This window comes from Carex rostrata, chromosome 18 (assembly GCF_964058835.1).
Source record: "Carex rostrata chromosome 18, lpCarRost1.2, whole genome shotgun sequence".
NCBI lineage: Eukaryota > Viridiplantae > Streptophyta > Magnoliopsida > Poales > Cyperaceae > Carex > Carex rostrata.
The window spans coordinates 5679085-5695686 of NC_135935.1; the positions used below are offsets into that span (position 1 = coordinate 5679085).

Below are 16602 nucleotides of genomic sequence, written 5' to 3' on the forward strand. Positions count from 1 at the left end.
TAATACTTTCAGACGTCATCGAGTGCTCTATGGATAAAGAAAATCAAATTTGATATAATTTATTAGGTACAAACACTTGATACATAAACTATATACACTTGCATGACGAGGTATAAATACTTGCGTGACGAAGAGTCCAAAAGTAATTCATCATGGATCTCATTTGAAAGAAAAAATCGCGTAGAAGACGTTTATGATTTTAGTTTCACAAAATTTCTCACATGTCGTGAGAAATATGAGATATTGAATGGAGAAAAAAAGACCCTCCTCTAAAAACGTGTAAAAAAAAGAGTAAAGATGTTGTCCTCCGCATATTAGTCCCCTAACTATCCCCCCTAACTGTCTAATTAATAACTAACAAAATTAGTTAGTAATGATTTTATCCCCCTGATTCTTTCCAATTCGATCCCCTTCAGAAAAAAAATAAGAACAACCTCTCCGCCACCCAGTCATGGATTCTCTCCGCCTCCTCTCACCTCGAACTCCGGCTAAAACTTCATCGGCCTCCGGCTTGACCTTTGCATCGGCGTCGAAGGCTTCCTTTTCTCTCCTCCGCGGCTTCCTTTTCCGCGCTTTTCTCTTCCTACACCGTCAAGATCCGACGAGGAGAGCGTGATGCACCGTCGAGATCTGACAAGATCCGGCGAGGAGAGTGCGGTGCACCATCGAGATCCGGCGGGGAGAGCGTGGTGCACCATTGGAGGGGTCCATGCTAGCCCAACGAAGGTTGTCAAAGTAGAACATATGAATACTTTATTAGTTAGATACGAATACTTCATTTGTTAGATATGCATACTTCATGTTAGATATGAATACTTATTGGAAGAGGTGGGGTGAGAGAGATGAATCTGACAATGAATTTTGAATTGTATAAATTATTTCGAACATGTATGAATACTTCGTAATCGTCAGTATGAATACTTCTTGGAAGAGGTGGGATGAGAGATAAATCTGACTTTGAATTTTGAATTGTATAAATTATTTCAAACATGTATGAATACTTCGTAATCGTCAGTATGAATACTTCTTGGAAGAGGTGGGGTGAGAGAGATGAATCTGACTTTGAATTTTGAATTGTATAAATTATTTCAAACATGTATGAATACTTCGTAATCGTCAGTATGAATACTTTTTGGAAGAGGTGGGGTGAGAGAGATATGCATGAAGAAGGGTCTCACTTTGAATTGTATAAATTATTTCAAATATGTATGAATATTTCATTAGTTTGATATGAATACTTCATTTGTTAGATATGCATGAAGAAGGGTCTAACTTTGAATTTTGAATTGTATATTATTTCAAACATGTATGAATACTTCATTTGTTTAGATATGAATACTTCTTTATTTAGATATGAATAATATATAGATTCGCTGTAGTGGTCTCCAATCTTAGCAAATGTCACTTTCAGGCGGTTGCGGTCCCCAATCCAGACTGTCACAAGACGTCAGCGGCCCCCCTGGTCGTTACTGGTCCCCTCCAACTTGTGTTTACATATGACAAATAGTTCTGATAATAAGTATGAATACTATAAATCCGTAGGTATGAATACTATACGTTTTGACTATTAATAAAATAGCATTAATATTGCTCTTTGGTAGTAGTTAGCACGTTTTAACTATTTTTTTTTGTCTTTTAGTGCGGGGGACAGATAGGGGACTGAACTAGGGGGACTGTTAGTCGATCCCTAAAAAAAAATAGACAACGAGAGAGATAAAAAAAAAAAAAGTTGATATGTCCAATTATTTTTACAAATATTTAGTATATTAGAAATAAATATTTGATATGTTGTATATTAATATTTGTATCCATGCGTAAATTCAATGATAATCTTTTAAAAAGTGGTCATGATAAAGTAGTTAAAAGTCTTGTTGTTCCCGATAGTTGGATTTGAGAAGACATTTAAAAATTTTATCTAGAGAGACAATTAGTCGACTCCCTAAAAAATTATACATAAATAAAAATAAAAATTAAAAACCAATTGATCTTTATTGGTCTGTCTTCAATCCGTTTTTAAATCTACTTTATAAAGAGATTTGATGAACTTAACTGCTCTTAGTTCTTATAGAGAGAAATTACAACAGGATCTGTCGTCAGAGACTGACCACATAATGAATCATTTCTTTAGAGCCACATGTAATCCGAATTTTCTCTGCTTATTTTCCCTCTTTAAATAGTCAATCTCCTGCATGGCATTTACTGCCTCACCTGAGTCCTCTAATTCTCTCTTCATCTCTAGACCGCCAAAAACGCAAAACGATCATGAATGCACAAATCGCGACGAACCGAAAGTAAAGATACCTCTTTCTTCCTTTCTCTTTCAATCCTTGAGCCCTCTTTTTAATTTTTCCAAATTTCTCTCGTAATCTTATTTTCAGTCCATATTTTTTTATACGCGACTCGTAATTTTACCTCTGCTCTTTAGCTTAGGTTTCAATTTTGAAAGATGGGACCAATGGCATGAATAAACCCATCAGAGAAAGAAGGCAAAGATGAGAGAGAAAGTAGACCCCATGCCGCGACTCTCGGAATGCAAGTCAGGCCGGGGTTTGGAGATTGAAAATTTTTCACATTATGTTGGTAAATCTCATGCTTATTTCATTAGTGTTTTGTACAATAAATTCCTGATTGGTGAATGGTGGTGGATAAAATTGTTTTTCCCTTTTTTAGCTTACACATAACTTACAATTAGTACTGATATGAGTTTAATTGGTTAGGATTTTCTAATTTTATTTCATGCTGGTATATTACCACATTACCAAACTGGATGCCCCCGAATAATTTTGTAGTTTAATTTCATTATTTTTTTGTTGCATGTGCATATTTTGTCAGCATTAATTCATACTTAATTCGAGTAGGTAAACCATCCTTTTGTCATGGATCAAACAATTTGAATGAGATTATCAACTTCAAATTGCTTTTCTGGTTAATTAATCCAATTAATTTGAGAGGTAGGCAAGGATATGAGCTTAATTACTTGCGCATGAGTGTATTATACTATTATGTCTCTATCTCTGGTCTTTATCCCTTTTTGTGTTGCTTTCTTTTCTGGTGGAATGGAAGAACAGACTCAACTTTGATTGCCATTCCTTTTTTTGTTAAAAGAAACCACTTGTTTCTTTAGTTTCCTAAAGTAGCTAGAATCCTCAACTTGGTAGAGCTAGGGAATAGCGCTTTATGCTAAATTCCTATTCTCTACTTTTGTAATGTTTTTTTGTTCATGAAAAACTACCAATCTATTATTTTGATGGGGGGGTTGCTTTCTGAATCTGATCCATGTTTTTTTTTTTTTTTAACTAGTAGGCAAAACTTTGGGATGTCTTTGAAAGTTACAAACACTAATCAGTGATTACGTGGCTTATTTAGACAAGCCCTCCTTTTTTTATGTATTTTAATAATTAGCTAGTAATTGATTAGTCATCATGTAGAAGAGAATGTCCATTTGCTCATTTTTGGTCCCCACATTGACATGTATATCTTTTAGTAACTTTTCACAATTTAGTATATATATTTATTTATTTACATAATTGACTCTTTTTTTTATTTCCGTTTAAATGCTAATGTTCCCCTTTTTCTGACCCTCCTCTCTATAGCTAGACAGATGGGATTTGAGGATATGCATGATTGCTTGGACATCTGCAAATTAGCTAACGACCACTTGCGAAAGACTAAGGGTCATGAGGAGAGTATGTTTTCATACTTTGCAAATGAACCAAATGTCGAGCACTTAACTGTAAAATTTATAGAGGAAATTGATAAATGCATAATGGGCTATTTTGCATTCCACTGGAACCATGCCACTGCAATGGTCACCCAGGTACAGTAATATGTTATTAATAATGTGGCTCTTGTATTACCAAGTTTCCTCGAGAGTTTTGCATTGACATCTACACTGATAAAAAAACTATTTGTGTGCTTATCTACAAACTCTCTTGTAACAATACAAAGTTTTAACTAATTTACAAAGGGATGCAAATTAATATTGGTGTGAATGTACAAGTGCTACTCTTGTTATGTGCGTAAATCTCGAATCTTGCATTAGTAACTTTTTCTATTTTACGCCACGCAGATTTTGAATCATGATGATTGTGAACCTAAAAGAAAACTAAGAAGCATGGTTTTGGAGGCCACCAGGTACAAACTTCTTTTAATTCTCTTTCTACTGTGGCATACACTCGTGTAATTTGTTTCTGTACAGGTACATGTATGTGAAATATTAAATGTAAAACTATAGTACACAATCATGTACCTTATGGTGGGATTATTAGTAAATTCCAACTTTTATGTTTTGTTGCTTTCCTGTTTCTTATTCCTCTGTTCTGACTTCAGGTAAGTTGAATAACTTACCTGCTCGAGTTATTTAGCATACACTTAATTAGTTTACTGGTAAAAGTAAAAACTTATTGTAACTATAAATAGAAATCACTTTATCTTGTTCTATTGACTGAGTTTTGGAAATTTCCCCTGGATATTATTGGCCAAAAACAGTGTACTCTGAACAAAGCTTATAAGCCACTCAGAGTCTTGCAATTTATTGGAAGTGGTTCTAAGAATCGTGCTCTTGAATTAGTTGGGCTATGAAACAAATTTGTAATCTGCTCCATGTAATTCAACAAATTTGTAATCTGCTCCATGAATTATTACACCAGAGTGCTCTTTCGAAGTTCGAACCATCACAAGAATTTATTTTGATAAAATAATTAATTAAGAAACTACAACAGAAATGGTTTAATTCTTCTTTAATTCATCATCTTAAGGAATATTTTCTTCTATAACTTGTTTATTTAGAAGAAGTAAAAGGACACAAAGTCTAGTAGGATTTCAATTCTTGGCACGTCGAGTCTAGGGGAGAACTCATCTAGCCTGGTGCTCACCCTATTAATTACCCTTTTAATTTGCGTCTAGAATCTGTGATTTCATATGTTAATCAATTTCATAGTCAGCTCCGAAATCAGTGTGTCTAGTTTACGCATAATTTGATTAAATTTAAAAGGAGGTAATGGTACATTTTTTGAATCAGGTACTCGGAGTGAGAAAGGTACAAGGCAGAAAATTGTTTCCTCGTTACTGTATAATAAGAATGAAAACCTAAGACATAGTTGTTTTTAGTTTAGAACAAACAAATTGTTTTTAGTTTAGAACAAACAAACAATTTTACTCTTTTTTCTATCTATTTCCTTATTGAACTAGGAAATTGAGATTTGAGAGAGTGCTTAGAGAATTGAAAGTGACTAGGATATTCTCAACAATTTTAGAGGAGTTGAGAGCAATTGGGGTGACAAAAAATGAGTCGAAGTGCACTGACGTGATGGTCCCCGCAGCACTCGGCGACCGCAGCCCCGTCTTGCTGCTGATGGGAGGAGGCATGGGTGCTGGCAAGAGCACCATCTTAAAAGATATGCTAAAAGAGTATGTGCTTCATTTTTTTTTTTCCACTTCTACCGAGTCATGATTCATGTATGACAATATTTTAATTGACGAAAAGTTGATTTACAGTGCATTCTGGTCGGAGGCAGGTGCAAATGCAGTGTTGGTGGAGGCAGATGCGTTCAAAGAGACAGATGTGTTTTACAGGGCTATCAGCTCTAGAGGCCACCACAATGACATGCTACAGACTGCCGAACTAGTATTATTCTTTCTGAAACTTCATTTTACTTCTTTCAATATTGTAAATGTTATCAAAGTTCATATTTAGGACTCAAGATAGTTGATATTGCAACAAAAACACTTCGCTAAGAAGGCCTTATATAACCATGCTTTTTGTAAAATAATGCAAATATGCTTATAATTCAAAATAATTATAAAAATATCTCATTCCAAAATTGTATCCTATTCTATCTCATATTGTGGCTCCGCCCCTGCCAATAACAGGTTCATCAATCATCAACTGATGCAGCATCCTCCCTGCTGGTGACAGCTCTGAATGAAGGTCGAGATGTGATCATGGATGGGACACTCTCATGGGAGCCATTTGTTCGACAAACAATCGAGATGGCCCGAACCATTCACAAGCAGCGATACCGCATGGGAGTTGGGTACAAGGTCAAAGAGGATGGCTCTATTACCGAGAATTACTGGGAACAAGTTGAAGAAGATGAAGATGAGGACAATGCCGCCAGCTCGAGAGCAAGAAAGCCTTACCGCGTTGAGCTTGTTGGGGTTGTATCAGATGCATATCTTGCAGTTGTACGTGGCATCAGGTAAATGTCCTTGCCAGTGAATTCTGACAAGAGAGTTATTTTTTAATTTTACATGTGTTAGGTGACTAGTTCCGCAGATTACTTGAATTGATATGCTGTCTGGGCATATAGATACCGGTTTAAGAGTTGAGGAGATCACGAGAAAACCACAAGTCAATTTCAATCCTATGCAATCATTGCATCATAGTTCAGTGCTGATGGATTTCAGTTCAGTTCATACAAACCTAGCACAACTGTAAATGCGATGCCAAACCATAATCTAATTTCTAATATTTAGGACATTGCATCTATTTTCCTAACAAATTGACATTTCTTTATCTAAAATATATGACAATTTAACAAATCTGATGGTATATAAAAACATTGGCAGGAGAGCGATAACAACAGGAAGAGCAGTGAGGGTAAAATCTCAATTGATATCTCACAAGAGCTTTGCTAATGCATTCCCAAGATATTGTCAGCTTGTTGACGGTGCAAGACTGTATTGCACAAACACTAATGGCTCTGCCAAGGTAAAATATATTGCATATATATTATATATATATTGTGTGCATAGATTTACATCAAACATGCATAAAAAGGAAAAGAAAATTTTATATTTTGGTCCTTAATTATTTTTATGAAAAAGCAAGTTAATTTTCAAACTTTCATTTACATCAACTTTGTCTTAATTTTAAAAATTAAAAAGAACTTTCATTTACATCAACTTTGTCTTAAATTTTAAAAATTAAAAAGATCAAATTAAGTAATCTCTTTATATCCAAAGGAATTATTAAGTCCTTCCAACAGATTTTTCTGCTGACATGAATTATTTTATATGCCACGTAGATTTCTGAATTGCCATCAAGATTTACACTTCACTACATTGATATATAAATAAAATTTGGATGATATTTATACCAAATCCAACCCATGTCAATCTAGATTTTTACTTGCATGTGAACAAAACTAAATTTTTCGCTTATGTACCCAATTTTCTCCCTTTTGCAGAGCTGAATTTGAAAAAATTACTCTCATTTATTTATTTTTATTTTTTGGCACTTGGTTAAAATCCATGTGGCTGATCAAATATGTATGTGTATGTTAGCGAATTTTTTTATTGAAGCATTAAATTAGTCCCTTTTGTAAAGTGAAGGGACTATTTGGTTTCATCTTCAAAGTTCAAAGACTAAAATGATATAATGAAAGTTTAAGGACCAATTTATCCTTTTGAAATAATTCAAGTTCTAAAACCTGAATTTTTGCCAAAAAAGAAGTATACTTCAAGTATACTTCTTACACAATGGCCCCTAAAGAATAGCTTAGTTTCCTCTCATTTCTCAAGTTTTACAAAGGTCCCACTTTGGTCCAAAACATTCCAATGTTTTCAAACTTCTCATATTTTGTGCTTCCCTCTTTTTTTACCTTTTTTTAGTGACAGTGAAATAATTGTGTGTATCGGTGTAGTTCTTAAACGTGTATTGAGCAATAATCCAGTAATGCATTTAAAGGATTCGGAAAACAAATCAGGAAGATCAAAACAAGTTTTGACTTGGTCAAGACCACATGACAGTTGCATATTAACTGAAATAAATAAGTGTATATTTACACAATAAACAAGTGTAAATTTTATGATGTGTAAAAGTTTATGAAAAGTGTTTAAAATGTTAGCTTAGAATATGGTTATTATTTAAATAAAAGTGCAATTATTGTGCTAGTACACACTTTAGGCTGAGAGAGATCCACCAAATTTGTTTCTGTTTCTCACCTTCTATATATGTTGCCAGATGCAAGTGTTTTGTACAAGTCCCTAATATAAGTTTCCTATTATAGCTAATAGGTATGAAATGCGAAGGCAGTGAATTGCTTGTAGACCCAAAAGAGATTGGTTGCCTTGAGAAAGTGTCTGCTCTCAACGAAGACGCCAACTCAGTCCATGAGCTCTATCCCGATGGAAGCACAGTGTGCGGTTCGACATCGGTTTGGAACAATTTGGTCATATGCCCTTCTCGAGCATTGGTACAACAGGAACTCAAAGCCGTGATTGAGGTTATCGAGTCTCAATCATCACAATAATGCATTTGTAGTGCGTAGCTTGTATCGATCGATGCGTGTTTAAACTACATACAACGATTTCATATTAGAAGATTTTTTAATTTTCTTAATAGTCGTGGTCAATTACATCGAGTAATCTAAGTATAATTGTACATTTACACTCTGGCGGGAGCCACTTGTTTTTTATTGTTTTTATATATATTAAGATCTCAAACATGCTGTAATAAATGTTTTCTACGGATAAGAAACTTGGACTATAACTTCCATGGAATTTATTGTCAAAGGCCCGAGCTAAAAGATCTAAAAGTTTTATCCCGAATTGGGCCATATTATAAAGATCGTAGAAATCAATATAGGCCCCTTGGGCCTGCATATTGTTGGATTTCCTCCAAAACAATTATACTGTACGGCAATCAATTTCTAATTTTACAGCCCATTTGGACATTTTTATAAAGAGCGAATTCGCATCCTCTGAGATATCTCATATTTTGCGTGACTTACTAGAAAATCACAACCGTTCTAGTACGTTCTGCACGAATCTCAATGCTTAAGTAATGCTGGCCCCCGTGCTATTCCCGAATAGGTACCGAACACGTCGGTCACGCAAAATATGCGATATCTCAGAGAATACGCACTCAGAGCCAGCACTATATAAATATGGACCAACCAAAAACCCTAAAAGCCTCCGCTATCCGTCTTCTCACGAGCCGCGCCTCCGTTCCGATCTAGGGTTTTCTGCTCTTGTTGCCGTATCTCCCAAGCGCGAAAAAATGGTTGGTCTCCATTGAATTTCTTTTATCCTACAGCTCTTTTAGATATGCTTCTTGTATTCTTCATCGAATCCGTCTGATTAACCCTTTTTTTTTTTAATGATTTCTTGCTTGTGAATTTCAATTTCAGGAGGATGTTGAGGTAGAGGCTGGAGTTACCGCAGCTGCGCCGAAGAAGAGAACGTTCAGGAAGTACAGTTACAGGGGAGTAGATCTCGATCAACTCCTAGACATGTCCACTGATGAGCTCGTCAAGCTCTTCCCTGCCCGCGCCCGTAGAAGGTAATTAGTAAGACCCTGCTTAGTTTAAATGTGTAGTTGTTTGTTTGATGCGTCGTTTATTATAAATTGCAATATGCGGACTTCAATTTAAGATTAGATCGCTTCAAAAACCCATTAGTTCGTTCGTTTGGTCTGCAAGGTTGATTTTTAAAGTTACAAAGGACATATATGGCGCTTATGCCTTATGATGCTTTGTATTATGAAAATATACCTTGATTAAACTAGTTAATTAATAGGGTAGATTTACTGATTTTTTTTTTTTTTTGCATATTAGGTTCCAGAGGGGTCTTAAGAGGAAGCCTATGGCTCTGATTAAGAAGCTCCGCAAGGCGGTAAGTCTAGACACCTCTTAACCTTCTATATTTCTTCATTTTCTGATAGCTCTTTAGTCTTTACACTAGTCTTTACTCTCTACATGTTGCAGGATGTCTATTTGATTAGAATAAATTTATACTATTGGTTTCTGTTATTAGTTTAAGCAATATACTGTATGATTTAGGCCAATTTATGTGCTGACTGTTTTGTTCCATTTATACATAGAAGGCAGTGAGCCAAATGCCAGGATTGCTGCTAAAATTTGACCATATGTAGTTGTCCAATATGTCCTAACATCATGCACTTTCTCTTATTAAACAAGGCTAGTTCAGTGATTGAAATCATATTAATAATGAGCACATCTTATTGATCATAGTTTACCGTGTTACCTATGTAAGGTGCATACAAGATTGCTATTTAACATGTGCAAATATCCAAGTTGTTTATGCATTCAAACCTCAGTTTGAATTCCTTTTTGTTGGTGTGTCTAAGATAATATACCGGCAGCTTGATTACAAAATGCTTGTTATCTGGAAGCCTTTAACCTTTGCAGGTTCAAACCGCGTAATATTTCTTATGAGTTGTATCCATTTTCTTCATTGAAATATTTCAGAAAAAGGATGCACCGGCAGGTGAGAAGCCAGAGGGGGTTAGGACTCATCTGAGGAACATGATTATTGTGCCAGAGATGATCGGTAGCATTATTGGTGTCTACAACGGAAAGACCTTCAACCAGGTTGAGATAAAGCCTGAGATGATTGGTCACTACCTTGCTGAGTTCTCAATTTCCTACAAGCCTGTTAAGCATGGACGTCCTGGTATTGGTGCTACTCACTCCTCCCGTTTCATCCCTCTCAAGTGAAAAGATCAAAAACAGCATATATATGGGTGTTGGTCCCGTTTGGTTTTTGCCATTTTGTTTTGATATCTGTTTTAGGTACTTAATCATTTCTTGAAAAGTGGTGGATGTTTTAGGAGTTATCAATATTCTGTTTGAACAATGGTTTTAATTTTATCTTGGGAATTTTGACCTTGGAATTTATGTTTTTGATGTTTGGAGTTGTTTCAGTTTTTGCCGTCTGAACTTGTTGTGATATTGTGTGAGCTAGTAGCAATGAATTATAGCAAATTTAGATAATAGGCTTTAAAAGGGAGGGAGAACTACATGGTCATAGTTCCCAGAGCCTGTTGAAATTAGCTTGAGCAGTTGTGGCAATTTATGTTTTTATCAGGTGTAGCTTTTTTTATATGTGATTTTATTGTTCAAACTGTTGATTCCTAATTAGTGTAGTTATTAACCTCAATTCTCATTTGAATCCATACCTAGCTTCCCAAGGTTTTGTACAAATCCATGCCAATTGACCTCTCTTCTCTCTTGGCAAATTGCCTTTGATGGGACCAGTTGGGATGGTGGAAGTTGTGCAAGGAATCTCACTATTCTCTATTGTAGTTCACCGTAGTATCGGATCATGTTGACCAGGATTTTGGAAATTTTTTATTCATAGAAATTACGAAAAAGGTAGAGAGAGACAAAAAGAGTGTATGATTTGTAATATTGGTAGAAAAATACTGATCTAAACTATCAAACATCTAGGATAGGTAAAAATTATACCTATCTAAACAGTTAGAATAGATAGGAATTTTACCTATCTAAATTATCAAACAGTTAGAATAGGTAGAAATTTTACTTATATAAACTCCATTTCAAATAAAATTGTAGCAATTTGCTGCGAATAGATGGGAAAAATAAAAACAGATTAAGATTGGTAGAATTTTTACCTATCTTAACTATTTGATAGTTTAGATAGGTAGAATTTCTATTTATCTTAACTTTTTTTATTATTAGAATCAGTATAATTTGTACTGATTTTTCTACTAATATTACAAATTATGCACTCTTTTTATTTATCTCTACCTTTTTATTAATTTCTATGAATAAAAATTTTTCCAGGATTTTTGCCCTCACATTGGAATCAGGGTTTGCTAGGTTATAACTGTAGCTTAGCATGTTATTATCTACAAACAGGTTTTTCTCCTCCCATACTAGTGTGGAAAAATTGTGCCGTACCGTGACTAACATGTCGTGATTTTGGTCTCGTGCCATGCCGTGATCAAAATATTAAGGGATGGTCATGGCACGCGAGTCACGCCGTGACTAATCGTGTGCCGTGTCCAAACGTAATCGGTCACGTTTCTCACGTTTAACTATTTTTATAATTTAAGTTAGTTTATTCATGTTTCATCATTTGATTAAGACCTAATGGTCCTAATTATACGTGACTCGTGTGATTACGTGTCATGCCGTGATCGGATTTTTCGCATGCCGTGCCGTGATCAAAATGCCAAGGGAAGGTCACAGCACGCGACACGCAAATCACGGCACGAAACAGTAACATGTACTGTGTCGTTCCGTGCCAATTTTCCCACACTATCCCATACCCTCTTATGAATTTGGTTCCATCCCTATTTCATTTCTTCAACGCGTTTAATATGCATTTGCTTTGATATGCCCTTGTTGTATAATATATACTTGCATAGTCTATCATGCATATTTATTGCATAATTTACACTTTTATATTCATTTTAGATGCAAATATTGACATTTATCAACCGTTTTGTTCAAATAAAAAAAGCATTGATAGTTGTCAACAACATCTTGAACTTCTAGAATCATTCTTCGAACTTCCAAAAATGCACATTTGTTTATTGTAAAACTCACGTTAGACTATTTAGAATATGCACTTGAAATTGCAAAAGAAACCTACAATTTTGGACATTTAAACCCATTCTTCAAACCGCCATAAAATATACATTTGACTATTACATAATTTATTTATTGTAGATCGTACTGCTCATTATTTACGAAAAATTGGCTAAAAACAATGGGTCTTGGAAGGTTAATATAATATTTGTGTTATGAAATTGGTTCCAATTGTGTAATATAAATAATAATAAGTTGCAAGCACGGTCGATAAAATGGCGTGAACACCTTTTTTACTAATTATTACACCTGTAATGTGTTCTGGAGAAATTCGAGGTTCGATTTTTTTTAAAATAAATTGAATATTTCTCTCCTGTTTTTTAATTCACCTTTATTTCTCTCTCAAAATTATAACTTCAATCAAGTTTTGTCTTTATTATTTTCCTATTCAACCTTTCTATTCCCCTTCCGAGAGCACATCCTAAAACAAAGGAAGTTTTTTATAGCAGCAACATTACATATTATGTGCTGAGAATACGAAAAACGTTTATACTAGTATGAAATTATTTGTCCGGCACGTCTTGATTAGTTGGTTCAAGGCCCATTCATCATGTGCTTCTACGGAAGTTTTATTACACTTTATTAAGTTTATTCAGCTAATATAAATTATAATTTATCCCTAGCACTTTGCTCTATGACTATTATTAACAAAAATTAACTGGGTAATGAAACTAGTATCGGTTTGAAGGTACCTAAAGCATGTTGGATTTATTTTATGTAGAACCGTAGTGCATATATAAATCCTAAATTGTCATGATTATCTAATGAACTCTAATATGAAATTTAAAGTTACATTGATCTGTAGCCATGATCTTCCAGGAATACACAATCATCGTTGATCACCGGAAGCCTTTTCTATCCAAGCAATCCATTTCAAGTCCGATAGAGAGAACAAGAGAGATGACAGCAACCACGTTCTCTTCCGTACAAAGAAAGATACCCGATTCAAGTTCTTTTCCGAAAATCCCTTCTCAATCACTCTAGATCAATCTCTCAATATCAATCTTTTTCTTTGTTCTTATGTAGAGAGAGAGATAGAGCCGTAATTCTAATCAGATAGGATACAGACCCCTATGTGATTAGCGGTATATTAAATAGTTTGATTAATAGGCACCACTTGAAAACTGAATAGGCGCACCCTTTAATCAATTGCACCCTTTTATCCAATTGAATAGGCATAACAGTGATTGCTTATGCTGATGTGTCAATTATTTTTGTAATTGCTAGGTTATATAGCTATTGCTTATTTAGCAATTATTGGAAATAATTACTTAATAAAAAATCTTTCTCTAAAGATGAGTTGGCCAAATGTTTAATTCTTATTGGTCAAGTGTTTAATTATCAATTGTTTGATTGATTGTACTAATGTAGGAGTGAATTGCTTAATTTCTAAAAAAAAAAAAATATTATTTAGCAATTAATTTCAATTACTGAATCGGAGATGCTCTAATACGATTAATTAATTAATTAATTAATCTTTTCACTTATTGGATCTGTAGCCTATTTTTTTTTATTGGATCCTTAGCGGGTCTGAATTCAGAACTTGTCTTATTGGGTATTTTCTACATTGCCATATTTGATTGTGTTCCCCAGGGACCAATAGCATAATTGTATTATTATCAAATTTTGTATAATTTAGACCATCACTAAATCATAAAGTTATTAATACGCATTCTACACATTAAAGACTCCACTTCTCATGACACATATTGAACCCGATAAATAATACTTAATTTGATCACTTCATAACGGGTCTAATTTTGACAGTCTATTATTCGATATATATTTATATTACATATAAGCCGACATATGTTGTAATTAATTGAAATTAATTCCAACAAAGCACTGATTTATGTTACAAGCAGTGTTGTAAATAACGGTATGCGCTCGTCGGACGGACATGGTACCGCCAAGCGATTATTCAAGAATAATCGAGAATAATCATACATAATCGGAAATAATTGGCCGATTATTTGAGAAAATCCGTGACGGTTTGATCACCGTCAATGACTTATCGGACGATTAACCGGCCTAAATGGATGTTTTTTACAACACTGGTTACAAGTATGTCCTTCAATTAAACACATTTTATGTTTGAGGCTTTGAGCCCGGAGCATAGCGCCCAAAAAGCCCGTAGATGCGCTGCATATATGCTACGTGTCTCGGAAAAGATGATTAAAAAACAGCAGACTCAAAGCATTTTCATATACCGTTGCATATATGCATCTAGTCACTCAGACACGCAAGCAGCTATACGAATCAGTACAGTCACACGGTACCACCCAGATTGTGAATTCACATTTGCTGAAATTCCAAAACAGAATTTAAGAGGTCTTGCAATCCTCTCTCTCTTCTCTCTTGATGAGAAAGAAAGAAAAGAGAGGAAAGAGATAGACAGAGGATGAAATTGCAGGGTCTCTGAAATTATGTTTAAAATTTTAGCAGATTATTCGAGCGTCCCATATTGTCTATTGGGTTTTTAATCATTAGTATTGCTATTGGTGATTAGCACTCCACTTTCATGTAGATCATTAGGCATTGGTGATCCTCAAATTAAACTTGCATCCTCCTATAATCTAAAAACTTCAAAATCAATCGTTCATCAAACCAGAATTTTGTTAATTACGCACTCGAGACATAAGCTTAGAGTTTCTAAAATAACCAAAATTTGTTAAACAGGAATGAGAGAGACGCAGATAATTTGTTTAACATTACAAACAAAGACAATATGGTTAAACAGGAACACACATAACTCTATTAATAAGAGGAGAAAGGGGAGGTAGCACAATTGGTTATAAAAATGTTCTAGAATTGTTATACTCAAAGGTCGAGAGTTCGATTCCTCCTCACGAACCTTGGTAACTACTACTAAGTTTTCAAAAAAAAAAAACTCTATTAATAAGAGAGAGAGAGTGAACACCCATTATCTCAGCAACTAGAGAATAGAGTAGATGGTTAAAGAGGAACAGAGACGTAGTGACGCAATCTCGATGCCAATAGGCATTGAGGAGGCTGTACGGTTCCCTGACTTAGCGAATTTTCTTAATATTTCGCCATTTTGCATGTTGTGCATTTTGTATGAGGTGTTTCATGCTCCATATAATGTCTGATTTTGATGCTCTCTTCAGAAATCGCCTAAATATGACATTTTGCTTTGATTTTGTCCTAAAAACTCAATTTTCTCCAAAATCTACCAAAATGACCTAATAACACGTTTGCGGTAAATAAATTGAAAAAATAGCTATTTTGGAATTCGCTTTCGTCATTTTTCAGAAGAAAAGATAGTGATTTTCGCTATATTTTTGGCTTCATCAATACTTGGGAATAATCTATACCGAATGTGGCAGTAATAGTTGTTGGTCCCAGAGGCACCTAGAGGAGGGGTGGATAGTTTTTTTTAGATTTTTGTCTAAGTAATAAAGTTCTTGCATGTCTATAACTTATTTTTGATGGAAACTAGAATAAGGTGGAACCAGTGAGCCCTTACAAACTTATAGGAAGTCACACGGCTCGAACACGAGCACTAAAGGCTCAAAGGAAACAATCTGATTCGCAATGATACAAGGATAGCAAGGTGAGCACAAGACTCAAGATAACAAGGGTGAGCACAAAGGCTCGAAGGGTTACAAGGTGTTTGTGGTAAATAAAGATCTCTCACAAATCACTCGAATTATTGTTGTTTGAGTATGGTGGAGGAGATCTTCGGTTGTTGAATGAGTATTGAAGTTTAAGGTCTAGCAACCATGGTGGCTCTCTTGTGAGTTAAGGAGATGAAATTTGACGGCTAGAGCACACCCTAGAAATCTAGGATTTGCTTCTATATAAAGAGAGAGAGAGAGGCAAATCTAAGTTTATGAACGTTACCATATCAGACGTCTGTCTTCTATGGCTTATACCAATCCATCCTTTTTGAACAAAGTTAATAGATAGAAGTTGTAGATCTCAGTCTCCTGAGAATTTCAAGCTTTGATTCATTCAAATCGGAGTTCGTATGACCAAATGACGGCCAAAATATGAAAGGTGCGCAGGTTGACAGAATTCTAGCGTTGCAACACTCAAATCTGGAAGTCTCTGACTCATCTTCTGGCTGAAGCCGCTTAATATCGATTTAATCCAGTGTGGTTGGTACTGGACCGTTATAACGGTCATCAACTTTCGTGAAACTTCAGCACTCTTCAAGCAAGCGTATCTTGGTGCTCAAGTGTTCGATTTCAGCATATGACCACTTTTCAGAAAGCTT

The 16602-nt window shown here is 34.9% G+C and overlaps 2 protein-coding genes across 4 annotated transcripts; both read left to right on the top strand.

Annotated features, from left to right (window-relative positions):
* The first annotated feature begins 2207 nt into the window (after positions 1-2207).
* Positions 2208-8471, top strand: LOC144569683 (calmodulin calcium-dependent NAD kinase-like). Of its 2 annotated transcripts, none has more exons than XM_078320133.1 (9): positions 2208-2291; positions 2431-2580; positions 3594-3817; positions 4070-4134; positions 5191-5409; positions 5497-5626; positions 5872-6200; positions 6571-6712; positions 8013-8471. In XM_078320133.1, exons 2-9 carry the CDS (start codon positions 2493-2495, stop codon positions 8253-8255), a joined length of 1440 nt encoding a protein of 479 aa, XP_078176259.1. In that variant the 5' UTR covers positions 2208-2291; positions 2431-2492; the 3' UTR covers positions 8256-8471. The 2 variants fall into 2 exon arrangements, with proteins under 2 accessions (XP_078176259.1, XP_078176258.1); XM_078320132.1 differs by having other exon boundaries at positions 2212-2291; positions 2426-2580.
* A 302-nt stretch (positions 8472-8773) lies between these two features.
* Positions 8774-10639, top strand: LOC144569256 (small ribosomal subunit protein uS19). Of its 2 annotated transcripts, none has more exons than XM_078319519.1 (4): positions 8774-9007; positions 9135-9286; positions 9561-9618; positions 10215-10639. In XM_078319519.1, exons 1-4 carry the CDS (start codon positions 8789-8791, stop codon positions 10461-10463), a joined length of 678 nt encoding a protein of 225 aa, XP_078175645.1. In that variant the 5' UTR covers positions 8774-8788; the 3' UTR covers positions 10464-10639. The 2 variants fall into 2 exon arrangements, with proteins under 2 accessions (XP_078175645.1, XP_078175646.1); XM_078319520.1 differs by having other exon boundaries at positions 8904-9011; positions 9138-9286.
* Positions 10640-16602: the final 5963 nt, after the last annotated feature.

Coding starts and splice junctions, on each gene's coding strand:
- LOC144569683 (XM_078320133.1), top strand. CDS start 2,493: ATGAGAGAGAAAGTAGACCCCATGCCGCGACTCTCGGAATGCAAGTCA. Junction 2,581..3,593: donor AAATTTTTCACATTATGTTG/GTAAATCTCATG, acceptor TCCTCTCTATAG/CTAGACAGATGGGATTTGAG. Junction 5,410..5,496: donor TTAAAAGATATGCTAAAAGA/GTATGTGCTTCA, acceptor GTTGATTTACAG/TGCATTCTGGTCGGAGGCAG.
- LOC144569256 (XM_078319519.1), top strand. CDS start 8,789: ATGCTGGCCCCCGTGCTATTCCCGAATAGGTACCGAACACGTCGGTCA. Junction 9,287..9,560: donor CCTGCCCGCGCCCGTAGAAG/GTAATTAGTAAG, acceptor TTTGCATATTAG/GTTCCAGAGGGGTCTTAAGA. Junction 9,619..10,214: donor TTAAGAAGCTCCGCAAGGCG/GTAAGTCTAGAC, acceptor GAAATATTTCAG/AAAAAGGATGCACCGGCAGG.